Below are 27412 nucleotides of genomic sequence, written 5' to 3'. Positions count from 1 at the left end.
GGAGTTGCGGATAGTTGCGACTACCGGGTAAATGGGATGCTAAAGTTAAGCACAGACGTTTTTGAACCACAGAAGGCAACCGTATGTGTCGTGGATGGCTATGTTTTTATGAGGTTTCTTTCCCAGTTCGAGGTTGTCGCTGTAAGCCGATACCCATTCCGCTCTAACCAAACCCTAAAATGTCTGTCTGGCAGTCGAACGAAAGCTTACAGGGAGGTGCCAACAAATTAATAATAATAATAATAATAATAATAATAATAATAATAATAATAATAATAATAATAATAATAATAATAATAATAATAATAATAATAATAATAAAAATAGATAAATAAATTAATTAATTAATTGATTAATTAAAAATAAGAAAAGAAAAGAAAGACAAAGAACAAATGGGGGAGGGGAAAATGTATTTTTTGCTCCCTCTTCCCGTAAGTTTTCTGTTTGCATCTGACACTCGCTTGCAAAGCGAACTACTGCTACCGCAAAAGCTAAACGCTATACTGAAATCTTCCCTTCTTCTTTTTTAACTTGCAGTGTGTTGCGGAATTCTTTTAACCCCGCTCCGCTGGTTCAAACAAATCAAGAGGACTGTATCTTTCGATGTAACAACATGATTTAATCCAATCCGACAATCTACTGCGATGTACAATTCTCACATATTCAACGTTCGTAACACAACGATCAACGATCAACTAAAACATTCTAAGTATACAGTGGTTCTTCTACTATCCTTGCGCAAGGCAGTATTTTTACATTAATCACATGTACAGTAAAAGTTCCCATTGTAATGTATCTAAATTAAGTGTTTATTACAAAATCGCACGTTCTCTCACCTTATTTAGCCTAAAGGCTGGTTTCCATATGATCGCAGATCGCAATAAGGTCTGCGATCGTCTGCGATCCTGCGATCCTGCGATCGTGATCGCAGACGATCGCAGAAGATAGAACCATGTTCTATCTAAAGGCTGGTTTCCATATGATCGCGGATCGCAGATCGCAATAAGGTCTGCGATCGTCTGCGATCATATGGAAACTACTTCTGCGATCGTCTGCGATCCTGCGATCGTGATCGCAGACGATCGCAGAAGATAGAACCATGTTCTATCTCCTGCGATCAATTGCGATTGTTTGCGATCTGCGATCCGCGATCATATGGAAACCAGCCTTTAGATAGAACATGGTTCTATCTTCTGCGATCGTCTGCGATCACGATCGCAGGATCGCAGACGATCGCAGACCTTATTGCGATCTGCGATCATATGGAAACCAGCCTTTAGATAGAACATGGTTCTATCTTCTGCGATCGTCTGCGATCACGATCGCAGGATCGCAGACGATCGCAGACCTTATTGCGATCTGCGATCATATGGAAACCAGCCTTAAGAAAATGCATGCAGTTACATCATTTTATATCGTAAATATACTCGGACTTTGCCTACATTATTGTGAAATCTTATGTCACGAAATCTAACTTGTTTGCGCTACAAATGTCAATTTCTAATTAATATTTAATCACAGAACAATCAAGTTACTATTTCTTTCCCGACACAGTGTTCGTCTACGTGTGGGAAAGGTGTGCGAAAAATTGAAGTGGTCTGCGTAAAGACAATGGAATCCGACCTAAGAAAATCAGTGGATGAGAAAGAATGCAAAGGAGATAAGCCTCCGACCATGGCATCGTGTGATATCGGGATACCTTGTCAATGACTCAACTTGTTACTGCGGCTACACAATGAACAGACAAGCTTGAAACAACAACGATAGTTCTATTACTTGCTACCAAATCTTATACAACCCTTTAACCTTTTCTTTTCACATGCCACTAGGTCATTACTTAACACGAAGTGGACCGGGACATGCGCTTGAACGATAACGTAATGCAATTTGTAGCTAGGGAAAACAACATTTTTCAATTTTGTAACTATTTTAAGTTGCCCGCAAAATCACCAGAATGATGGTAAAGTTACCAGTGCCTGCTTCTACTACTTGAAAGGAATGAAATAAAAGGTGTCAGCTAATAAAATTTCGCAAACGGACAATTGTTCCTGGTTAAGTCCTTTTCATACTAAAGAAAACAAATCCACGTATTGCGGAATACCAGTAAACACATTCCGTAACTCTAACGCGAGGTTATTATCACTCACAATAGCGCGCAATTTTTTATTGCACTTCCTTGTTCAATAACAGTGAAGGTACTTTACTAAATAAAGTGTGATCATGCGATGTCAGTTTGCGATTTGTTGTTAGACCAGTCTAACATTGACCAGCTACTGAAACAAGAACTATATTCTTTAAAAATTGACTGAGTCCACAAAGACTTCAGTGGATAATGAAATTGCTACAAGGGTAACAATGCATCATTCTGGGGGTCGACCTGACTTAACAACATTCGAATAATCTTAAACTGTGCTACCATAAAACTCAAACATAGTTCGCAGCCGATTGATAGCTAAAGCAAGCAACGATTAATACCTATTCTGAAATACAGTATACAGCAAACATTTCTATCGCTTACACAACCTTAAGACCACAGCATATATAAAGTGGCCGTTGAAGTTGATAAACTAAAATCTAACAGTCATGAAAAGACTCCTGTTCTTGAAATTTATAGGAGTATATTCATTGTACCTACTGTTCCCAGTATACAAAATACAAACGTGCATTATGAAATAGCGCAATTGTACCTCTGGGGAAACAAATGTTTCTCAGGTTACAATGCCAACCAGAAAACATGAAAAACATGAAATTAAGTATATCAGAAAATGGGAACAATGGAAACGCGTTTGTCTTCTCTTCACCAACATGTCAGGAAACGCACCAGCGGTTCCTTATTTACTTGCGTCTGTTGGCTGCAAATCTCATGTCGGGAGTGCCATCCTTCTTAAGTGGACCACAAGAACTCGACCCACCATAGCTACTTGCAGAAAACGACGATCCAGCGCTGTAGCTTGAACTGCCATACGAGGGAGGACCACCATAGACCGACCTGTTTGCAGCATACCTCATGTCAGGAGTACCATCACGCTTAAGTGGACCACAAGAACTCGACCCTCCATAGCTAATTCCAGAAAAAGACGATCCAGCGCTGTAGCTTGAATCGCCATACGAGGAAGGACCACCATAGAACGACCTGTTTGCAGCATACCTCATGTCGGGAGTTCCATCGCTCTTAAGTGGACCACAAGAACTCGCCCCTCCATAGCTAATTCCAGAAAAAGACGATCCAGCGCTGTAGCTTGAACTGCCATACGAGGAAGGACCACCATAGACCGACCTGTTTGCAGCATACCTCATGTCAGGAGTGCCATCACGCTTAAGTGGGCCACAGAAAGTTGATACCCCATAGCTACTTCCACTGGAAGGCGAATTGGAGCTGTAGGTTGAACTGCTGTAGCTACTTCGAGAAAACGACGATCCGGAGCTGTAATTTGAACTGCCAGATGAGGAAGAACTGCCATTGGCCGACTTGTTTGCAGAATACCTCATGTCTGGTGTACCGTCTCTCTTCAGTGGGCCATAAGAACCTGAACGGGAAACACTTCCACTTAGAGATAAAAGAGAGCCACTAGATGAATACCCTGAGGACATTGGGCTGGCATTAGGTGACTTGTTTACAGCATACCTCATGTCTGGCGTTCCATCCCTCTTCACAGGGCCTGCATAAGCGGATGACTGAGCCACTGAGCTGCTTCTTTGTGGAGAAGCTGATCTGCAGGATGGTTTGTTAACAGCAAAACGCATGTCCGGTGTACCATCTTGTTTCACAGGCCCTGGAGCACTGACAGGAGAAGGAGACTTCGCAGCTGTTGTTTTGTTGACTCTGAAGCGCATGTCTGGCGTGCCATCTCTTTTGAGAGGAACACTTTCTACCTGGGATGCACTCTTTTGGGAAGATGACCGCCTAAAGGCTTCTTTGTTCACTTTAAAACGCATATCTGGGGTGCCGTCTGCTTTAAATGGACCTTCTTTTCGCGTAGCAACGACTCCTTTCTGCCTGGTATCTTTGTTGACTCTAAAGCGCATATCTGGGGTGCCGTCTCTTTTCAATGGACCTTCTTTTCGCGCAGCAACGACTCCTTTCTGACTGGTATCTCTGTTGACTCTAAAACGCATATCTGGGGTGCCGTCTCTTTTCAATGGACCTTCTTTTCGCGTAGCAACGACTCCTTTCTGCAGGGTATGTTTGTTGACTCTAAAGCGCATATCTGGGGAACCATCCTTCTTATTGAGGCCCAACGATCGCCTGTTTTCTCTCAGCCTCAAATCAGGGTTTTCGTTCTTACTGATGCCCCAAGGTGGGGTCTGCTTGGTCAAATCCTTCACACCATCGTCACTGTCATGTGTTAGCCTCAAAGTGGGCATTTCTGCTTGAAAATCTAGCAACTCTTGCAGCATCTTTCTTTCGATTTCTTTGTGATCGCCTCGCCATGGTTCAACTCTTGGGATGCTGTCACGTTGGACGTCGGTTGCCTCAACTCCATCAAAAGCACTCCGTTCAATGGGTTCTTGAGATGCTAACTTTGCACGAGCATCGTGAACAGCTTGCAAGCATCCCACGCAATTTTTCACAAGACGATCTCCTTCCACTTTACGCAAAAATTCCAGACTTGTATTCTCTAGCCGAACGCATTTCAGGAGATCACAAAAGTAGGATGAGCGGCCTTCTTCGTCCTCTTCAACCCAAGTAGCAACGGCAGAGAACACATCTTCCCCACCGTCTACGCAAAGATTGTAGTCCTGTATAATTTCTTTCAGGTCTTCACACTTGAGCTCGAGGAATTCATCTTCATGGCAGACGCTGATGAAATTGGCCACAATAAAGTTCTTGGCTTCCTTTTGAAGATCGCTGGTGTATTCACTATCCGTCTTACGCGTGACCAACCAAATGCCGACTGCATTATACGAAGTCATCCTCCAGGTTAGCCAATCACAGCAGGCTCCGGCAAGCGACGGGATTTCATAACAGCATGCTGCATTTAACAAATCAACCACGTTTTCTGCTTCCAGTGTGACTTCACCTGTGTATATGTACTCTATGAGATCCCCCAGCGCGTTGGATGTGACCTCTTTCAGGCGATATTTGGTCCCCGCTTGAGCGAACAAGTCATTGGACAAGATGTCTTTCAACACCGGAGAAGCTGCTGCGATTATTGGCCCGTGTACTGTAAACTGAGCGCCGCCCTCCTTATCTTCCAACAATGTAGTGGCCAACTCGGATTTTTGGAACATGTCGTGTAGTTGAGACAACACATCTTCGTGATGCTTCGACAAAACGGACATCCGTTGATCTCTGCGTTGCCCACACAGCTGTGCGAGGGAGTCGATGCGGTACCTGCTGGCGAACCGTCGGAGGTCATGATCATCTACTATTCCTTCGTCTAAAGGAATCTCAGACTTGTAGAAGAAATCGCGGAAGGCCTTAAGCTGATCTGGAGTCATGTCGCCCACTGAAATGACTCCCGAGGTGCAATCAAAGTGCTTCCCTGTAAGACTCTGCTTGAAAACCGAGCTGCGAGCTGCGAGCAGTATGGAATGGAACGGTTCTTGGTCGTTCGATTTGGTGCTTACAACCACATCAGTGAGCGTTCCTCCTTCGGTTGCCTGCATCTTGGCAAGGTTACTCAACAACAATCTGGCATGCTGGTCTTTGTTAAATGAGTAAATCACTTTTCCTTCACCCAGATCCTTTCTTCCACTCACGGGTAAGTCAATTGGTGTGTGCTGCAAAGCCATTTTACTGAAGACAAAATCAAAAAGTTGAAAACAGACATGTTAATCAGTCTGCTTCCGTCATATCGAAAGTTGAAAGTCATTACCATACCCGGTTTCTGGTTTAACAGCTTTTCGTGCCACTGGCTTTCTTGTTCACTAACAAATACCCATCTGGACTAATTCAGCTTTAAATCAGAGTAACCACTTTGTAATGTAACAAAAAGCTGAATCATAATACTAGGTTTCTTATATCCGTCTTGGATGACAATATACATATTTGGGCTGCTGCAAGTGGTAGTTCACGGACGGAAAAGAGGATTTCGTTCATATCCCGAGAAAAATTACAACTGAAATGTGTCAAAACTGACAGCGTACATTACCCTACTCAAGAAAATTAAGGCATGGGTCTTAAGTTATTTACTCAAAAAGCAAGGGGGTGGTCTATCTTCTGAAGATTTAGCTGTAACGTCGTAAGACTTTGGCAGCATAATATGCTTACAAATGTTAACATATTGACATAAAGAACTTATGCAAATTAGGTCACGTGACCTTTCGCGGATGCAAAATTGAAGAAAACTTTTGAGCAAAAATGGCACCACTTTTTAATGCCTCCCAGGGGTTGGCTGTAGTTTTAAAACGTTACCACTGTTAGTCACTTTATTCCTGTGCCCGGGCCTTTTTAAATATTCCCTCAATTTTGAAAATAAACGGCCAATTTTACTTTGGAGGGACTGGGTACTAGTAAAAAATGCCGTTTATTTTCAAAATTAAAGGAATATTCAAAAAACCCGAGCACAGAAATGAAGTGCCTGACAGTGGCAAAGTTTTAAAACTACTGGCAGCCTCCAGGAGGCAATAAAAAGTGGTGCCATTTTTTCTCAAATGTTTTCATAAATGTTTCGGCCGCAACAGGTCAAGTGACCCAATTTGCATAAGTTGTGTATGTCAATATGTTGACATTTGTAAGCATATTATGCTGCCAAAGTCTTACGACGTTACAGCTAAATCTTCAGAAGATTGACCACCCCCTTGATTTTTTGAGTAACATGCCTTAATTTTCTTGAGTACGAGTTGATCGATTCTAAGTTTAAAAAACAGTGGGGTATATTAAACTCGATGGTGGTTCATGTCATGATCGGTGGAAGGTATCTTATTCCAAGGCGGAGAAATACGACCATTGTTAGAAATCAATCAATATTAATGAATTCTTCCGGGTTGCTGAAGTTTCTGTTTCAAAGAAAGTGAAAGCGGAATTAAATTTTGCACGTCCTTTCATCTCACAAAATAAAAATCAGAGAAAACAATATTAACAGAAGCAAGTCACATCTTGTAATTCTCGTTTGTTTTTTTTCCAATAAAAAAACATTTTAAACAAACGAGCCTTCTATTCGTTAGCTCGCCGCTAAAACATCTCTTCGGTACCTAACCTAGCTAAAATCGTTTAATATAATCCTCTTCTTTCAAAGTAATGCGACGGATTTTCTTTATACTGTAGATTTATAACTAAACCAAAGCTCTTACAAACATTTCGGCAATCGTTAAAAAAGTTCCTCGTTAGTTCAGTCCAGCTGCATTTAGCCGACCGAATGAGCAGGAAAACATGAACTTTGCGGTAACACTGGATAATATTTCTATTGCAGAAAGTGGAAGAAGAAAAACCCCGGGCGTGAGAACATATCATCAACACCTACACTGTCAGAAAATCAAGTTTCCTTTAAAATAAATGGCCACATCGTCGCTCTCCTAGGAAACTTTTCCACAATATCTAGAGCCAAACTGGTACAAATCACGAAAAATCACTTCTCCCCGCATCTACGTTCCTTCGTTCGCACGTGGATATGAAATCCGATCTGGCTTTTACAGAATGTGTTCATCGGTCATTTCAGAGCCATTTCAAGTTTGCCGGGTTTAGATTCCCTATTATTGCGACGCTGTTTTCTTATCTGCGTCAAGCTGTTGATATTGCAATTGATTTGAATATGAAAGGCCGAGCTTTAAATCCTTTGATATACTGTATCGCCAAACTGGTGCATTTATTGCGGACAGCAATCGCACTACTCAATTGTTCGATCGATTAGACTGAAAAGCAACCATTCCCATGCCTAAAAGAAACATCAAAACAACCTATCCTTACCTGACAGTTTCGACAACGAACCTCCAACGTTGAAAAACAACCGTGTACGAGTGTTATGATTCCGAGAATGGAGTACGCGCCCCAAGCTATCGAATTCTCGGAAAGTGCGCCAGTGCGCGAGAAACAGACAAAGAAAAAAATCCAAAATTGGGGTCACCTGGTATTTATTAGGGATAATCAAGGGGAAACGTGACGAGTTTTGATCTTTTTTGGTGAAAAGGTAGCAACAATACCTGCACATTCTAGAAAATCGAGAGAAGGAAATCAAATGAATTCTGATTGAAAGGAACACTGACTAATGATCTGGTCTGGCGCACAGTTTAAATGTTACTGGACATTTTTCAGTAAAAGCGGATCTCACTCAGTTTAGGAAATATCGCAGCCTTTGTAACTGTCAAGTAAATCACATAGGTGTTGAACCCCTGCTGTTCTTTCGAATAAGAAATGAGCTTCAGTTTGTAATGGCGCGAAAAGTAATACCTTTAGAACTTCCTCCATTTGCTAAGCTTACGCAACTGAAATTGAGTTGTCGAAAAACTTTGGTTACGGCCCTTATATAAAAACATTTTCTGCAGTAAAAGCTCTTGGAGTTTTGCCTGTAACAGAATGAGTCAAGATCTGCAATAAACACTATGTTCCTTGAAGAAGATCTGGTCCACTTGATGTAAAAAAAGATCCCGGTTCAAGGTAACAGGGCACCTTTCCCTCAGCAGCGGAGCCGACTTCCCCAAAAGCCCCTGTTACGGAACCGGCTGAACAAAGTGAGAACTTGCGAGAACTAATAAAAACCGGGGGTTATAGTCCGTCTGCGGTGCAGGCCAGTAAAAACGTTAGCTCCAGTCCATATAAGGCCAGAGACAATAATCCACAGCCTTAGTACGCCGGGGTGGTTTTTAGCTTTCTAATAATACGTGTAGAGAAAGGTAAAAAACAATAGGGCATAGTCGCTGCGTAGCGCGTCCTCCAATATCAACCTCCCTGGAGGGGGAGCGAGAAAAAGTGAGAGAAAAAAAGGGGAACTCCCTCCCCCCCCCCCCCCCCCCCCCCACACACACAAACACATACACAACCCTTGGTTAATTTTCTAGCGTTACGAAGTTTTGAGCTGACATTTTCCTGAAAAAACTTGATATTTTCTTTGCAACTACATCCAAATTTCTGAGGTGTCCAAGGCCTTCTGAACGGATATCCACTAAAATGAAGGAATACCCCTCTTTCTGCTGCTTGTATATTATACATAACGGGCTTTTCTTATGTAGGTACTGTGCTGATCAAAGCGACCTGTGTCCGCTCTGATGACCAAACTATGGTCGGTTACCACTTTTGTGGGGCAAAGAGGCCTGGTGATGAAACTATTGAATGTAATACTCACGAGTGTCCAGCGAGGTAAGAATATATGAAGTCCTCCTCTTTCCTTGGAAAACAAGGCGTAAGAACACAAACAGTGTACTAGTGTAGATACAAGAGAACAAGGCTAATTTCCCTGTGAACGGCAACGTTCAGCTATCTTTCCTTCTCTAGAACTGAAAAACGTCTTGCAGTGTTACGCACCGTACTCAGCAAAGGTTTTGTTTTGAAACACAAATCTTTGAAATGAATATTTCACAAACTTTTGTTTGGTGGTTAAAAAAATCACACTCCCACTACAGTGCACTGTCTTGAGCTTGAGCTAGCCCTTCATACTAGAACAGTTTTGTCTTGGTGGCCATCTTTAGATGGAAAACCGGAGAATGAACCGACTGTTCCAAGACTTGCAACGACGGCCACCAAGGGGAGAAAACACGGGAGGTTATTTGCACTGATGAGTCACATGGTATAGAGATTGAAGTAGAGGAATCTCGCTGCACGGGACCTAAACTCTCGACACATAAGACATGCACAACACAGTCCTGCCCTGCCGAGTGGGTCACAGCGAAATCTGGCCCGGTAAGTACTTTGCTCGTAATCCAGACCCCGCGGGGTTAACCTGCTGTCAACAACCATCATTAATAAAGTTCGAAAAAAGAACAGCCTTTTTTTGAAACCTATGTGCCATCTTTTCTTTCGCGGGATGGCTTCCTTAGGGTAGTCAAGGTCTTGACCGTATGTGTCGTGGATGGCTACACCCCCGGACGTCGATACTTTTTGTTAAAATCATGTTTTTATGAGGTTTTTTTTCCCATTCAAGGTTGTCGCTGAAAGTCGATACCCATTCCGCTCTCACCAAACCCCATAAAATCTGCCTAGCAGTCGAACGAAAGCTTACGGGGAGGAGCCCAAAACAAAAATAAATAAATAAGAAAAGAAATAATAAATAAGAAAGACAAAGAAAAAATGGAGGAGGGGAAAATGTATTTTTTGTTCCCTCTTGCCGGAAGTTTTTTGTTTGCTTCTGGCACTCGCTTGGAAAGGGAACTACTGCTACAAACGCTACACTAAAATCTTCCCTTCTTCTTTTTTAACTTGCAGTGTTCGTCTACGTGTGGGAAAGGTGTGCAAAAAATTGAAGTGGTCTGTGTAAAGACAACGGAATCCGACCTGAAAAAAACAGTGGATGAGAAAGAATGCAAAGGAGATAAGCCTCCGACCATGGCATCGTGTGATACCTGGATACCTTGTTAATGACTCAACTTGTTACTGCGGCTTCACAATGAACAGACAAGCTTGAAACAACAACGATGGTTCTATTACTTGCTACCAAATCTTATACAACCTTTTTAACTTTTTTTTCACATGCCACTAGGTCGTTACTTAACCCGAAGTGGACTGCAACATGCGCTTGAACGATAACGTAATGCAATTTGTAGCTAGGGAAGAACAACATTTTTCAATTTCGTAACTATTTTAAGTTGTCCGCAAAATCACCAGAATGATGGTAAAGTTACCAGTGCCTGCTTCTACCACTTGAAAGGAATGAAATAAAAAGTGTGAGCTAAATAAATAAAACTTCGCAAATTGACAATTGTTCCTGGATTAGTCCACATCAGACTAAAGAAAACAAATCCACGCATTGAGGAATACCACATTCTGTAACTCTAACGCGAAATTATTACCATTTACAATTGCGCGCAATTTTTATCTCGCTTCCTTGTTCAATAACAGTAAAGGTACTTTACTAAATAAACTGTGATCATGCGATGCCTCTTAACGTGTTTTTATACGTAGTTTGCGATTTGTTCTTAGACCAGTCTAACATCGACCAGCCACTGAAACAAGAACCATATTCTTTAAAAACTGACCGAGCCCACAAAGACGTCAGTGGATAATGAAATTGCTACAATGGTAACAATACATCATTCTGGGGGTCGACCTGACGTAACAACATTCGAATAATCTTAAACAGTGCTACCATAAAACTCAAATATAATTCGCAACCGATTGATAGCTAAAGCAAGCAACGATTAATACCTATTCTGAAATACAGTATACAAAAACATTTCATCCGATTCGCTTACAAAAACCTTAAGACCACAGCATATATAAAGTGGCCGTTGAAGTTGAAAAACTAAAACCTAACAGTTATGACAAGACTCGTGTTCTTGGACTTTATAGGAGTATATTCATTGTACCTACTGTTCTCGGTATACAAAATACAAACGTGCGTTGTGAAATAGAGCAATTTTACCTCTGGGAAAACAAATGCTTCTCAGGTTACAATACCAACAAGAAAACATTCAAAAAATGACATTAAGTATATCAGAAAATGGGAACAATGAAAACGCATTTGTCTTCTCTTGACCAACACGTGAGGAAACGCACCGGCGGTTCCTTATTTACTTGCGTCTGTTGGCTGCAAATCTCATGTGGGGAGTGCCATCGCTCTTAAGTGGACCACAAGAACTCGACCCTCCATAGCTTCTTCCAGAAGAAGACGATCCAGCGCTGTAGCTTGGTCTAGCTTGAACTGCCATACGAGGAAGGACCACCATATACCGACTTGTTTGCAGCATACCTCATGTCAGGAGTACCATCACGCTTAACTGGGCCACAGGAAGTTGATCCGCCATAGCTACTTCCACTAGAAGACGAACTGGAGCTGTTGGTGGAACTGCTGTAGCTACTTCGAGAAGACGACGATCCGGAGCTGTAATGTGAACTGCTAGATGACGAAGAACTGCCATTGGCCGGTTTGTTTGCAGAATACCTCATGTCTGGTGTACCGTCGTTCTTTATAGTGGGCCATAAGAACCTGGACGAGAAACACTTCCACTAAGAGATGACATAGAGCCACTAGATGAATACCCTGAGAATACTGGGCTGGCATGGGGTGACTTTTTTACAGCATACCTCATGTCTGGCGTCCCATCTCTCTTTAAAGGGCCACTTGGAGTTCTAGAAGAGGACATCTGTGACACTGAGGCTGCTCCAGGGCTGCTAGAATGAGAAGTGGGAGAGCAGAATACTTCTTTGCAGCATACCGCATGTCTGGCGTTCCATCCCTCTTCAGAGGGTGAGCAAGAGTCAGCGTTGCTTGTGAGAACATCAGTCACGCTACTCGCCTGCGGCTCGTAGCGTACTTCTTTGTTCTCACCACGTTTTGACGTCATCTGTGCATTATCAGAGTACAGACGCCCGGCAAAATGGAATCTATGTGTTTAGTAATCAAATGGTAACGAGTGAAATTAGGACATAATTTCGCGCGCGTTTTGACAAATTACGTGGTCGGTTGCGTCTTGTTTACACACGCAGGCAAAAAACCGCTCGAGTACTTTATCCAACTGCTCAGGACGAACCGTCTCAGGGTTTTTCTCAAGGCCATTTTCATCGGCCTGTTCTCAGAAACTCTCACCCAGTTAATTGTGATCTTTCGCGTATTTAGGTTTTCTGTAACTTCTTTCATCCGTAACATCTTTAAACCTGGACGCCATCTTGGCACTGAGATGTTGCCATAGCAATTTTGTAATTTCACATGTGAAATTATAAATTAGCGCTGAAATTTCGCGCCGAAATTTAGGTTAATTATTGACGGGGATCGCGTTGCGCCATCGCCTCATGTTCGCGTCTCTTTGACCTCGTGCTTAGTTAGCTCGTCGCTTCATCCGCGTGTGATCCCTCGACAGTTTGTTATTGTGCTTCGTTTCCCATTTCTCCCATCAAAGTTTCGACGCTCTTCGCCGGTAAGCCATTATGCCAAACAGCCCTCGTGTCACACGCAGCAGTTTTCGTCATTTGAGTCCCGATTACGCTTGGGATCTACCATCGCTCGACCCAGCAGACCCAACAACGTCACAGCTCTTTACCACCGAGCCTAAAATTGACAAAATTAACGACAAGCAGGAGAAGAAGGAACAAAAGGACAAGAAAGGGGCTATTCCTAAGACGCGTCCTTCCGGATCTACGCCTGATACCCCAAATTTCAACTTTCCACCGGGTTTGCCAGAGCACATTAAAGCCGGAACGCCCCCAAGCCGCGACGATGAAATCACTCACCTTCAACTCCTTAAGGAAAATCAAGATCGCGAGATAAGAAAACTTGAATTGCGCCTCCAGTTGGCCAACTCGAAAGCAGGATTGGCGGCGCAACTCAAACCTCTGAAACAGCCACAAATAACAAGTCCCTGGGTGATGTGAAAGCGCCGCAGAAAATCACAAACCCACAACAATGGCCACACATATACGCACCAGGTGAGCCAAAGCTAAATGTTGACCTTTCTTTTGCCGAGTTCTGTGCGGGTTATTCCGTTATCGTTCAGCAGCGCGCAGATAAGCCAAATAGAGAAACGATTATCGAGCATTTCCATGAGCTCATGGTACTCGCGTCGTCCTACCAGTGGTCAGCGGTACGGTCTTACCATTATAAAGTCGCTCGATTGAGTTGGGCTTAGTCAACTGGGGAGACAGCTTCGAGCCTCTTAAGCAGTCATTTTTTCTCCCCACCTGTCTTCTCGCCAACTCTCCACCCAAAGCTGCCAAACCTGGTTCAAAACCACTAAACCCCCCTACGGAATCTCAATCCGCCATCGCACGCCACCAAATCTGCGACGCCTGGAGCTGGTATGACAACTGTGCCAAACTAGATTGCCCTAAGTCCCACATCTGTGTAGTGTGCAAGCGCTCTGACCATCAAGCGTTCACCTGTCCAAAGCGGAAGTTTCCGGTTCCTCTTCGCCGTAGCGACACAGTTTCCAAAGTTTGACTAGCCTCTTCTCCCGATGAATCCTCGAGCCAGACCTTACTTCATCCACAACCCTCTCCGTCTTCCAACCCGCCTGGCGTCGGCCCCTCGTCTCCTGTCCAGCGATTGCCATTGAAATCTTCTCTATTCCCACATCTCATTGCTCTCCACGCCCAGCTTCAGTGCGCCTCTGGTCCAAACGCCTTTACGTTGCGTCTTCCCGTTCCTTCGAATCTCAACATCCCCGCATGGCGGAGTCGCTTAGCAACCTACCCCGACATGCACCTCTGCGATTTCCTCGAATTTGGCTGGCCCGCTGGCTATGCCATCGGCGAAACTCCTATATCCTCAGCCAGAAATCACCGGTCCGCATTATCCAGACCAGATGTTATCGACTCTTACCTCACCCGCGAGTGCGAACTCGGTGCGACTTGCGGTCCTTTCTCGTCCAATCCGTTCTCGAACGGTCTCGCCCGTCTACCCGGGGTAGATGCTCTTCTGGACATAATCCGTTTGAAAGGCCGTCATTGTCATCTCTTTAAGATGGACCTCAGCAGAGCTTACAGACAATTACGTGTTGACCCACGTTATTATCATCTCCTTGGTTTCCGTCGCCGCGACGCCTTTTACTTCGACATCGCCCCCCCTTTTGGCCTTCGCTCCTCCGCCATGATGCGCCAACGCTCCACTACTGCCATCACTTTCATGTACCGAGATCTAGGCTTCCACTGCACAAACTACATTGATGATTTTGGTGGCGCTGAAATTCCTGATAAGTCAGCGGAGGCTTCTCCAGACTTTGGGTTCCCTACTGGAAGAGTTAGACCTGGATACCACGCCTGAAAAAGCGTCCCCTCCAGCCAATTCTATGGTTTTCCTTGGAGTCTTGGTCGACACTGCTAACATGACTGTCTCCGTTTCTCCCGAACGTGTACAGGAGCTTTTCGATCGCTGCTCGTCGCTCTTGCCCGTTGACAACGTCTCTCGAACCAATCTGCAGTCTCTTCTTGGAGTGATGTCCTACGTCACTGCTTGTGTTCGTCCCGCCCGCGTTTTCATGTCTACCCTCTTGTACACGTTACGCGTCCATAAATTATCGTCTGTCTGTCCACTCTCGCCTGACAACAAAAATGATCTGCGATGGTGGTGCTATTTTCTCCCATTTTACAACGGTGTAACTATCATCAAAACTGTCCCATGGTGCAACGATCCTTTGTCTCTCTCTACCGATGCATGCAGCACGGGAGCCGGTGGCTTCTTCAACGGTCAGTATTTCCACAAGCCTTTTCCAAGCTCAGTCCTTCACCGTTTTGGCCATGACATCATCACCCTGGAATTACTGGACGGAGATCGCGTTGCGCCATCGTCTCATGTTCGCGACACTTTGACCTCGTTCTTAGTTAGCTCGTCGCTTCAGCCGCGTGTGATCCCTCGACAGTTTGTTATTCCCTCCCGCTCTCCCAGGAGTAATTTGTCACCCATGATATTAGAGCTGACAACCGGGATTTAGTGAACCAATGACTAGAAATGCATTATCCGAGGCTGAGAATTTAATAATTAATTATAGCCAACTTGGCGCTGCGCGCCTAGTTGTGCATCTATCTTGTCATATGCAACGCACACTCGTAGAATAATAATTGTTTAATATACAATTATGCAACAACAGGGGCGCTTTCTATTTAACCAAAATTTTCGGTTGGAAGATACCGCCGGAAACTTTCCGTGACTGGAAAGGCATTTTTTTATTCGTTCCCAACTTGCAAACACATTGGTAGATAAAAAAAACTTACGTGGTGGTACAAGAAGACGAGAAAGTGGAGCTGAAAAATTTGTGCAAATGGGACGAAAATTTCAGTTCTGACCGCTTGGAATGGAAAAAGTGAAGTACCTCAGAAGGTCGTCCATTTGTTACAGGAACTTTCCCTCTCATATCCGCGCGTACTATTTGCAATTCAACCGGCTGAACCGAAACATTTTGGCTTAATGGCAAACGCCCCGGGTTAGCAACAAGTTAGCTTCACTAATTTATCTTTACCGCTTGAAAAGATCATACAAAATTATAGGCGTCTTTAATTGCGCGGCTTTAATTTGAAAGTAACGCGCCCGCCTAATAAAACCAACTGATAACTTAAAGCCTACATTAGAGACTCTCCGTCATGAAGCGTTTGTGAATAATGACAAAATGATCACTGACCACTGACGCCGGTTGTATGTCTGTTCATTTCTCAGCCCAAGATAATCACCTGTCAGCTCACATAAATAAATTTTTAACAGTTTCCAGCTGAGCCTAAACGCTTTGTTTACTTGAAAACGAAAATAGTTTTGTATAAAATTGACGCTGTTTCGTGACATTAGTAAAATTTGTTCGGTTCACCTGCTAAAAAACCTATACCTTGGAAAAACATCCACTTTGAAGCCCCGCAGCTACAGAAATTAATAATACAGCTAATGCTAATTCGCAAAAAAATTGTATGGCATTTGTCCATTTGACTCGCGGTGACAAAATTAAGCAAGATTGTCCATCTTTAATTATACTTTTTAATTTATACCTTGGTCTCACCTTCAGCTTCGAAGAAGAACAAAACTATGGCTCGATGCGTTTACTACCTCTCAGTTTACAATTGGAAGCTGAAAGAAAATGCAACAATAAAAGAAAGGGCAAAAATAGAAACTCACTTCTCTTAATGGAGAGTTTAAAGGCAGGGGTTGCGTTTATTTGACTGTATTCTGCAATAAGAATAAAGGAAATATTCTTTAGACAACACTTTTTACGATTGCAATAATTCTTCACTTGCTCGACGACTGCCATCTCTTTTCTCCACGGAGGCCACTTTCACGATCGAGTGGAGACTGGAGAGCGAAAAATAAGACCGCTTTCGCGGAAACTGGAGAGAATGAAATATCACGAGGAGCGCGGGCAACGTTGAAAGTGCTCTTCCCGTCGTTCCTCACTTCCTTTGTCCACGTCGAAGTTCACAAGTGTGCTCGCTTTTGATTGCGCTTCATTTGCGTTTCACGTCAAGAGGGCTAATCTAGAGGTTGTGGGTTCCAATTCACCCGAGGTCAAATCTTTCACCTCTCCAAACTGAACAATATTTCCTTCACAGGGATAACAAGCCAGGGAACTATTAGGACAATAGTCCTAAAAAAAATTCATTCCATTTCTATAGTAATAACTGGCCTTACTAATTATATGCACTGAAATTTGAATTCAAACATTGAACAAACGCCAAGGGTGCGTTCAATTGAATATGAATAAATGGAATACACTTCCGATATCACTTTTTGAGAAATGGTTTATCTTTAATATCCTATAATTATTTCTAATACCGGAAATTTTGTGTTCTAATAGCCCTTCATTCCCAGTTTGGGGGATTTGCAGTGACCGCCCTAAACATTACTATACAGTCGAACCTGTATTAAGCAGTCACTCTCGAGGAATGGCTAAGTTTACAGGTTGTACAGGATACATGTCAAACACAATAAAAACTGACGACATTTTATATAACATTTGATAACGTAGTGTACAGTTTATGCACAAAATCGCTCCCAAAATCACTTCCTTTGCTAACTGCAGCCAAAAAATTGCTATGACAAAGGATCACATTGGTATGTAGGCTTTATATAAACTTCCGTTGAACGGACTAATGAGATATTAACCCCATTGTCCTTCAGTCCAGCCAGAGTCAACTGACTAGAATCTCTTGCATCAGAACTATGTATTCCGTAAATAAATTCATTGTTTTTAACCGGCTTCCTTTAATCAGCAAATGTATTTCCTGGCTTTCCAAACTGACACTTTATTAATGTGGTTTGTAAAAATTCCTCTCTCTCTCTCTCTCTCTCTCTCTCTCTCTCTCTCTCTCTCTCTCTCTCTCTCTCTCTCTCTCTCTCTCTCTCTCTCTCTCTCTCTCTCTCTCTCTCTCTCTCCCGTTTAACCTTTCTTTTAAAACTCTTCCGACCGCATAAAAATCCAACCTTACTTGCCCCTACGCCTCGGTGATTCCCAATATTTTCTTTACTGTGCTTTTCACAATTTGACGAATTTCTCGATATCGCCAACAATACACGAGGGGATTCAACGAAGAATTGAGAAGAATCAAGAAATGTGTAGCGACATATGGTGCCAAAAGAGAACTTCGAGGACCGTTATTTTCATGAAACATTAAAACGCAAAAATATGGAAGATAACAGAGAACAAAAACAACATAAATAAACAGAGCATTAAAGGCGGACTTCTTCTCTCGGTGTAGTTCCATTTCTTGATGATTCGCCTGTTGAAGTTGACTTTGTATTTGGTTCTGGTGATATCTCACAACTTTGAAAATACGAATATATGCCACAGTTGTCAAGAGAAATCCAATCCATCCTACGGCCGCTGCTACCATGCCATAGTGCTTTGTAAATGAAATGATTATAGAGGAAGCAATACCACTTGTCAGCCATAAAGACACCAAAGCGACAACGACCCGTCTTGAAGTGACAAGTTCATGATATCGCAGATGAAGAGAAACGGCGAGAAGTCTATCGACAGCAATGACGGTTATATTAAGGAACGATGCACAAGCGAGAAAAAACATAGGTAAATAACAAATTGTTAAAACTGTTGGACAAAGGAAGCCGAAGTTATAATTTTGATTCGCCGCCATATTCCACATCACCGCCATTATGACACCGTGCATTAGCTGTGAAAACAGTCCAACAGCAAGATCTGAAAACGCGAGGCTTAAGAGAGTCTTCTTCAAATTAGCTGGCATCGATGGAGCTTTCCAAATGGCACGAATAACAAGAAAATTTCCAAGAGTCGCCACGAGCGAGAAGATAAAGTTTAAAACACAAAGAGTGAACATGAATGTTGAATGCTGGTGAACGAGTTGTACCAGTGCCTGCAACTTTTCATCGCAAAACTGGCTAGCCATGTCGAACTAGAATCATACAGAACGATCAGTCCTTTGATTTCAATTTTGGCGATTTTACATTCGCGATTTCCCAACTTTCAGTATCATTGGTAGATAAAAAAAAAACTTACGTCATGACACAAGAAGACAAGAAAGTGGAGATGAAAATTTTGTGCAAATGGGACGAAAATTTCCCTTCTGACCGATTTGAATGGAAAAAGTGAAGTACCTCAGAGGGTCGTCCATTTGTTACAGGAACTTTCCGTCTGATATCCGCGCGTACTATTTGCATTTCAACTAGTCGAACTGAAAATTTTGGCTTCATGAAAAGCGCCCCAGGTTAGCAACGAGTTAGCTTGACTACAACTGAAAAGCGTGATATTTAGCATTGTGATAAATAATATATTACAGACACTCCATCATGAAGCATTTAATGAATAGTGACAAAATGATCACTGACGCCAGTTGTATGTCTGTTTATTTCTCAGCCCAGGATAATATTACCTTTCAGCTCATGAATAAATCTTCAACAGCTTCCAGCAGAGCCCAAACACTTATAGCTTTGTATAAAATTGACGCTGTTTTGTAACATTAGTAAAATTTGTTCGGTTCACCTGCTAAAAAAAATATATATACCTTGAAAAACATCCACTTTGAAGCCCCGTAGCCGCTGCAGATCAAAATAATACAGCCAATGCTAATTCGCAAAAAAACTATTGCATATGACTCACGGTGACACAATTAAGCAAGATGCCGGTCCAAGAATTAACGTCCATCTTTAATTTCATTTCTTTAATTTATGCATTGGTCTCACCTTCCTTTTCGAAGAAGAAGAAAACTACAGCTCATTGTGTTTAGTACCTGTCAGTTTACAATTGCAAGCTGAACGAAAATGCAACGGTTAAAGAAAGGGCAAAAAAAAATTCACTTTTCTTAATCGATGGTTTGCATTTAACGTCATGGCGGCAATGTTGGTGTACAGGAACAATAAATGTTCTCCTCTGGGAGTTCACTGCCATTTTTATGCAAACTATGTGAGCAAATTTTCTTTTGTTTTGACCACGACCATGGCGGTAACGTAATCCACCTATATAAACGGATTGTCCTTCAGTCAGTACTCCGCTTGTTGTAGCCAGAGTCAACTGACTAGAATCTCCAGTATCAGTACTATGTATAGTCTGAAATGTCAGCCGTCTCCCCCCCCCCCCCCCCTAACCCACAGGGGGCGCCCCCTGTGGGTTAGGGGGAAGAGACGGCTGACATTTCAGACTATACTATGTATTACGCAAATAAATTCGTTGTTTTCAAATAAATAAATAAATAAATAAATAAATAAATAAATGGGAATTTCAGAGGCACATCCACAGAGTGGCTATTCGTCCACTGTTTCCAGGTCGAATTGGAATTTGGAAATGTTGGTTTTTGTGGAGGGAGGAAAACCGGAGTACCCGGAAAAAGACGAACGGAGCAGGGACGAGAACCAACAACCGGCTTCCTTTAATCAGCAAATGTATTTCCTGGCTTTCCAAACTGACACTTTATTAAATGGTAGTTTGTAAAATTTCTCTCTCTTCTTTAACCTTTCTTTTTTAACTCTTCCGACTGCATAAAAATTCAACCTAACTTGTCCCTAGGTCTCGCTGATACCAGTTATTTTCTTCACTGTGCTTTTCACAATTTGACGTCCTATTGACTCCAGGGCCGTAGCCAGTACGAGGCAAACCGAGGCACTTGCCTCAGTCATTGTTGACAAATTCACAAACAGTTAAATAAGTAAAAAAGAAATGTTAACGCAACATGATGTTATGTTGAATGTTAACGCGAATGAGGTAGTGCCCTGAATGACAGATGAGAAAAATTAAGCAAAAATTCATGCTAACCAGGCAGCGGCTTTCCAAAGAAAACTGCCTTGTTTTCATGTGTTTTTCCGCCATTTCTCGAGTCTTCTGTCTTCTCTGATCTGAGTTAGAAAAATCTATCAAAATGCGGCGTTCTATCAACAGCTTTTTTCAAAGAAAGTATAAAGTAGTTGCTCTCATAACATGCTTTTAGTTCTTCTCAATAATCGAACCAAAATTTAACCTTGTATTGGCATTACTAGTATTCAGCGAGGCAACTTTGTCTTTCATTCCATCTAGTAGAGATAGTGGTCTCAGTGAAGAAGCCACCGGAGATGATCGGAAAGACGTTGTAGAGGCAAAAACTGGACAGGCGGCAGCGCCACTAAGTACAGGAAGCTGCTCGTGCGTGCGGAGGTCAAGCGCTCTCCACAGGTTGAAGACCTGGTGCCGTTCATCGATGGGCTCTTACAGGCTGAATGGCCTTGCATAAGCCAATGTTCACAGCGAAATCCCTGTGAACTCGCTAAGGCCTCTACAGCGGTGGGATGCTAGTGGGCATAGGCGAATGGCGCTACCATTTAACAGCTAACTTCGTTGCCATTTAGAAACGAAAATCCTCAAATGAGAACGGCCGAGACCAGGTTTTATGAGCCTATCGTTATCGTTCGTTGTTGCTGTTATATGCTTGAGAAAACCCGTCTTTTAATATAAATACCAGTTTAAACGTTAAAAGTAGTAACGAAGTTTTATGTGACATGCATGTGTTTCACTAGCTAAATACACATACAGCTTAAACTTCCTGTCGCTTCAAAGTAAAGATCATACTGAAGATTAAGTCGGATAGGAGTTGCGGATAGTCGCGACTACCGCGTAAATGGGATGCTAAAGTTAAGCACAGACGTTTTTGAACCACAGACGGCAACCGTATGTGTCGTGGATGGCTATGTTTTTATGAGGTTTCTTTCCCAGTTCGAGGTTGTCGCTGTAAGCCGATACCCATTCCGCTCTAACCAAACCCTAAAATGTCTGCCTAGCAGTCGAACGAAAGCTTACGGGGAGGAGCCATAATAATAATAATAATAATAATAATAATAATAATAATAATAATAATAATGATAATAATAAATAAATTAATTAATTAATAAATAAATTAATTAAAAATAAGAAAAGAAAAACAAAGAAAAAATGGGGGAGGGGAAAATGTATTTTTTTCTCCCTCTTCCCGGAAGTTTTCTGTTTGCATCTGACACTCGCTTGGAAAGGGAACTACTGCTACAAAAGCTCAACGCTTTACTGAAATCTTCCCTTCTTCTTTTTTAACTTGCAGTATTCGTCTACGTGTGGGAAAGTTGTGCAAAAAATTGAAGTGGTCTGCGTAAAGACAACAGAAACCGACCTGAAAAAAACAGTGGATGAGAAAGAATGCAAAGGAGATAAGCCTCCGACCATGGCATCGTGTGATACCTGGATACCTTGTTAATGACTCAACTTGTTACTGCGGCTACACAATGAACAGACAAGCTTCAAACAACAACGATGGTTCTATTACTTGCTACCAAATCTTATACAACCTTTTTAACTTTTTTTTCACATGCCACTAGGTCGTTACTTAACACGAAGTGGACCGAAGCATGCGCTTGAACGATAACGTAATACAATATGTAGCTAGGGAAGAACAACATTTTTCAATTTTGTAACTATTTTAAGTTGTCCGCAAAATCACCGATTAATACCTATTCTGAGATACAGTATAAAAAACAACATTTGCATCGCTTACAAAAACCTTAAGACCACAGCATATATCAAGTGGCCGTTGAAGTTGAAAAACTAAAACCTAACAGTTATGACAAGACTTGTGTTCTTGGACTTTATAGGAGTATATTCATTGTACCTACTGTTCCCAGTATACAAAATACTAACGTGCATTATGAAATAGCGCAATTGTACCTCTGGGGAAACAAATGTTTCTCAGGTTACAATGCCAACAAGAAAACATGAAAAACATGAAATTACGTATATCAGAAAATGGGAACAATGGAAACCCGTTTGTCTTCTCTTGACCAACATGTCAGGAAACGCACCGGCGATTCCTTGTTTACTTGCGTCTATTGGATGCAAATCTCATGTCGGGAGTGCCGTTGCTCTTAAGTGGACCACAAGAACTCGAACCTCCATAGCTTCTTCCAGAAGAAGACGATCTAGCGCTGTAGCTTGAACTGCCATACGAGGAAGGACCACCATAGACCGACTTGTTTGCAGCATACCTCATGTCAGGAGTGCCATCACGCTTAACTGGGCCACAGGAAGTTGATCCGCCATAGCTACTTCCACTGGAAGACGAACTGGAGCTGTAGGTTGAAGTGCTGTAGCTACTTCGAGAAGACGACGATCCGGAGCTGTAATTTGAACTGCCAGATGAGGAAGAGCTGCCATTGGCCGACTTGTTTGCAGAATATCTCATGTCTGGTGTACCATCGTTCTTCAGTGGGCCATAAGAACCTGGACGAGAAACACTTCCACTAAGAGATGATGGGGAGCCACTAGATGAATACCCTGAGGACATTGGGCTGGCATGGGGTGACTTGTTTGCAGCATACCTCATGTCTGGCGTTCCATCCCTCTTCAGAGGGCCTGCATAAGCGGATGACTGAGCCATTGAGCTGCTTGTTTGTGGAGAAGCTGATCTGCGGGATGGTTTGTTAACAGCAAAACGCATGTCCGGCGTACCATCTTGTTTCACAGGTCCTGAAGTACCGACAGGAGAAGGAGACTTCACAACTGCTGTTTTGTTGACTCTGAAGCGCATGTCTGGCGTGCCATCTCTTTTGAGAGGAACACTTTCTACCTGGGATGCACTCTTCTGGGAAGATGACCCCGTAAAGGCTCCTTTATTCACTTTAAAACGCATATCTGGGGTGCCGTCTTTTTTCAATGGACCTTCTCCTTGCGTAGCAACGACTCCGTTCGGACTCTTAGCTTTAGCTGAGTTTTCTTGAGATGAGCGTCCAAAGGCATCTTTGTTGACTCTAAAACGCATATCTGGGGTGCCGTCTCTTTTCAATGGACCTTCTTTTCGCGTAGCAACGACTCCTTTCTGACTGTTTCCTTTGTTGACTCTAAAACGCATATCTGGGGAACCATCCTTCTTATTGAGGCCCGACGATCGCCTGTTGTCTCTCAACCTCATATCAGGGTTTCCGTTCTTCCTGATGCCCCGAGGTGGAGTCTGCTTGGTCAATTCCTCCAAACCATCGTCGCTATCATGTGTTGACCTCAGGGTGGGCATTTCTGCTTGAGAATCCAAGAACTGTTGCAGGAGCATTTTCTTGACATCTTCTTCATCGCCTCGCCATGGTTCAACTCTTGGGATGCTGTCACGTTGGACGTCGGTTGCCTCAACTCCATCAAAAGCACTCCGTTCAATGGGTTCTTGAGATGCTAACTTTGCACGAGCATCGTGAACAGCTTGCAAGCATCCCACGGAATTTTTCACAAGACGATCTTCTTCCACTTCACGCAAAAATTCCAGACTTGTATTCTCTAGCCGAACGCATTTCAGGAGATCACAAAGGTAGGATGAGCGGCCTTCTTCGTCCGCTTCCACCCAAGTAGCAACGGCAGAGAACACATCTTCCTCACCATCTACGCAAAGATTGTCGTCCTGTATGATTTCTTTCAGGTCTTCACACAAGAGCTCAAGGAATTCGTCTTCTTGGCAGACGCTGATGAAATTGGCCACAATAAAGTTCTTGGCTTCCTTTTGAAGATCGCTGGTGTATTTACAATCCGTCTCCCGCGTGACCCACCAAATGCCGACTGCATTATACGAATTCATCCCCAACGTAAGCCAATCACAGCAGGCTTCGGCAAGCGACGGGATTTCGTAACAGCATGCTGCATTTAGCAAATCGACTACGTTTTCTCCTTCCATTGTGACTTCCCCCGTATATATGTACTCTATGAGATCCCCCAGCGTGTTGGATGTGATTTCTTTCAGGCGATATTTGGTCCCCGCTTGAGCGAACAACTCGTTGGACAAGATGTCTTTCAACACCGGAGAAGCTGCTGCGATTATTGGCCCGTGTACTGTAAACTGAACGCCGCACTCCTTATCTTCCAAAAACGTAGTGGCCAATTCGGATTTTTGGAACATGTCGTGTAGTTGGGACAACACATCTTCGTGATGCTTCGACAAAACGGACATCCGCTGATCTCTGCGTTGCCCACACAACTGCGCGAGGGAATCGATGCGGTACCTGCTGGCGACCCGTTGGAGGCCATGTACTATTCCTTCATCTAAAGGAATCTCAGACTTGTAGAAGAAATCGCGGAAGGCCTTAAGCTGATCTGGAGTCATGTCGCCCAGTGAAATGACTCCCGAGGTGCAATCAAAGTGCTTCCCTGTAAGACTCTGTTTGAAAACCGGGCTGCAAGCTGCGAGTAGTATGGAATGGAACGGTTCTTGGCCGTTCGATTTGGTGCTTACAACCACATCAGTGAGCATTCCTCCTTCGGTTGCCTGCATCTTGGCAAGGTTACTCAACAACAATCTGGCATGCTGGTCTTTGTTAAATGAGTAAGTCACTTTTCCTTCACCCAGATCCTTTCTTCCACTCACGGATAAGTCAAGTGGTGTGTGCTGCAAAGCCATTTTACTGAAGACAAAATCAAAAAGTTGAAAACAGACATGTTGATCAGTCTGCTTCCGTCATATCGAAACTTGAAAGTCATTACCGTACCGTTTCTGGTTTAACAGCTTTTGGTACCACTGGCTTTCTTGTATACTAACAAATTCCCTTCTGGACTAATTCAGCTGTAAATCGGAGTAACTGTAACAAAAAGCTAAATCACAATACTAGGTTTCCTTATCCGTGTTGGATGACAATATACATATCTAGGTTGCTGCAAGTGGTATCTGTGCACGTGCCTTCTACGGACGGAATAAAGAATTTCGTTCAGATCCCGAGAAAAAAATTACAAACAAATGTATCAAAACTGACAGCGTACATTACTGCACGAGTTGATCGATTCTAGGTTTGAAAAACGGTGGGGAATATTAAACTCAACGGTGGTTCATGTCATGATCGGTGGAGGGTATCTTACTCCAAGGCGGAGAAATAAGAGCATTGTTAGAAATCAATCAACATTAATGAATTCTTCCGGGTTGCTGAAGTTTCTGTTTCAAAGAAAGTGAAAGCGGAATTAAATTTTGCACGACATTTCATCTCACAAAATAAAAATCACAGAGAACAATATAACAGAAGCAAGTCATATCTTGTAATTCTCGTTTCATTTTTTTTCCCATACAAAAAAACATCTTTAAGAAACGATCCTCTGAATTGTTAGCTCGACCGCAAAACATCTCTTCGGTTTCTAACTTAGCTAAAATGGTTTATAATCCTCTTCTTCCAAAGTAATGCGACGGATTTTCTTACTGTAGAAAACTAAACCAAAGCTCTTACAAACACGTCGGCACTCGCTAAAAATGTTCCTCGTCAGTTCAGTCCAATTGCATTTAGCCGACCGAATATATGAACAGGAAAATATGAACTTTGCGGTAACACTGGGTGATATTTCTACTGCAGAAAGTGAGAGGGAAAAACCCCACAAAAAGCTACAAAATGAAACCCAGATAAAATAGTATCAAGAAAACACTTTGCACCTTGTAATTTTCGCTTGGTTTTTTACCATAAACGTTATCATGAACAAAACGATCCTTAACGCTAACGATTGTATCTAAGCGTACAAAATGAGCAAAACGAGGGCGTGAGAACATGAACTTAAATGAACATGCATTAATTTTTCCCCGGTAGGCGCTACAGTTGATACACATCATCAACAACTACACTGTCAGGAAATCAAGTTTCCTTTAAAATGAATGGCCAGACAGTAGCTCCCCTGGGAAACTTTTCCACAATATCCAGAGCCAAACTGGTACGAGCCACGAAAAGTCACTTCTCCTCGCATCTTCGTTCCTTCGTTCGCACGTGGATAAGAAATCCGATCTGGCTTCTACACAACGTGCTCATCGGCCATTTCAAGTTTGCCGGGTTTAGATTCCCTAATATTGCGACGCTGTTTTCTTATCTGCTTCGAACTGTTGGCATTGAAATTGATTTGAATATGAAAGGCAGAGCTTTAAATCCTCTGATACAATGTATCGCCATACTGGTGCATTTATTGCGGACAGCAATCGCACTACTCAATTGTTTGATCGATTAGACTGAAAAGTAACCATTCCCATGCCTAAAGAAACATCAAAACAACCGATACTTACCTGACAGTTTCGACAACGAGCCTCCAACGTTGAAAACCAAGCGTGTACGAGTGTTGTGATTCCGAGAATGGAGTACGCGCCGCGAGCTATCGAATTCTCAGAAAATGCGCGAGCCCGCGAAACTTCATACGGGGTATCTGAGCGCACCAGCACGTCACTCTAAAGCGATTGCGTGACAAATTGAAGGGGAAACGTGACGAGTTTTGATCTTTTTCGGTGAAAAGGTAGCAACAATACCTGCACATTCTAGAAAATCGAGAGAAGGAAATCAAATGAATCCTGATTGAAAGGAACACTGACTAATGATCTGGTCTGGCGCACTTTTAAAAGTTACTGGACATTTTTCAGTATAAGCGGATCTCACTCAGCTTAGGAAATATCGCAGCCTTTGTAACCGTCAAATAAATCACATAGGTCCTAGTCCACTTGATGCAAAAAAAAAAAAAAAAATCT

The 27412-nt window shown here is 42.8% G+C and overlaps 2 protein-coding genes across 7 annotated transcripts in view; one reads left to right on the top strand and one right to left on the bottom strand.

Annotated features, from left to right (window-relative positions):
* The window catches only part of LOC146486975 (A disintegrin and metalloproteinase with thrombospondin motifs 6-like), a 45482-nt gene extending 34081 nt beyond the window's left edge, over nucleotides 1–11401 (top strand). For 2 of the 4 annotated variants that reach the window (XM_085091186.1, XM_085091177.1), the window contains one exon: nucleotides 1555–2042. In XM_085091186.1, coding sequence (XP_084947312.1) covers nucleotides 1555–1710 — 156 coding nt within the window. In that variant the 3' untranslated portion in view covers nucleotides 1711–2042. Of the gene's footprint in view, nucleotides 1–1554; nucleotides 2043–9108; nucleotides 9236–9564; nucleotides 9776–10297 lie in introns of those variants that run through there. The other 2 variants (XR_014858327.1, XM_085091199.1) reach the window with 2 other exon arrangements.
* LOC146486974 (uncharacterized) lies at nucleotides 1750–27103 on the bottom strand. 3 transcript variants are annotated; one of them, XM_085091226.1, is made up of 3 exons: nucleotides 26960–27103; nucleotides 3470–5740; nucleotides 1750–3277 (listed from the first exon to the last, which is right to left on the bottom strand). In XM_085091226.1, the coding sequence occupies exons 2-3, from the start codon at nucleotides 5734–5736 to the stop codon at nucleotides 2836–2838; spliced, it is 2709 nt and encodes a 902-aa protein (XP_084947352.1). In that variant the 5' UTR covers nucleotides 5737–5740; nucleotides 26960–27103; the 3' UTR covers nucleotides 1750–2835. The 3 variants fall into 3 exon arrangements, with proteins under 3 accessions (XP_084947352.1, XP_084947347.1, XP_084947359.1); XM_085091221.1 differs by having other exon boundaries at nucleotides 1750–5740; nucleotides 26960–27102; XM_085091233.1 differs by lacking the exons at nucleotides 1750–3277; nucleotides 3470–5740 and adding an exon at nucleotides 22205–25337 and having other exon boundaries at nucleotides 26960–27072.
* Between the last annotated feature and the right edge of the window lie 309 nt (nucleotides 27104–27412).

The sequence above is a fragment of the Pavona decussata genome, unplaced genomic scaffold (genome assembly GCF_977016875.1).
Source record: "Pavona decussata unplaced genomic scaffold, jaPavDecu1.1 SCAFFOLD_19, whole genome shotgun sequence".
Classification (NCBI taxonomy): domain Eukaryota; kingdom Metazoa; phylum Cnidaria; class Anthozoa; order Scleractinia; family Agariciidae; genus Pavona; species Pavona decussata.
Note: the sequence above shows the minus strand (reverse complement) of the source record. Positions and strands in the feature narration are given on the sequence as shown.

What these genes read in the sequence shown, in the direction of transcription:
- LOC146486974 (XM_085091221.1), bottom strand. Translation starts at nt 5,736, where the DNA reads ATGGCTTTGCAGCACACACCAATTGACTTACCCGTGAGTGGAAGAAAG.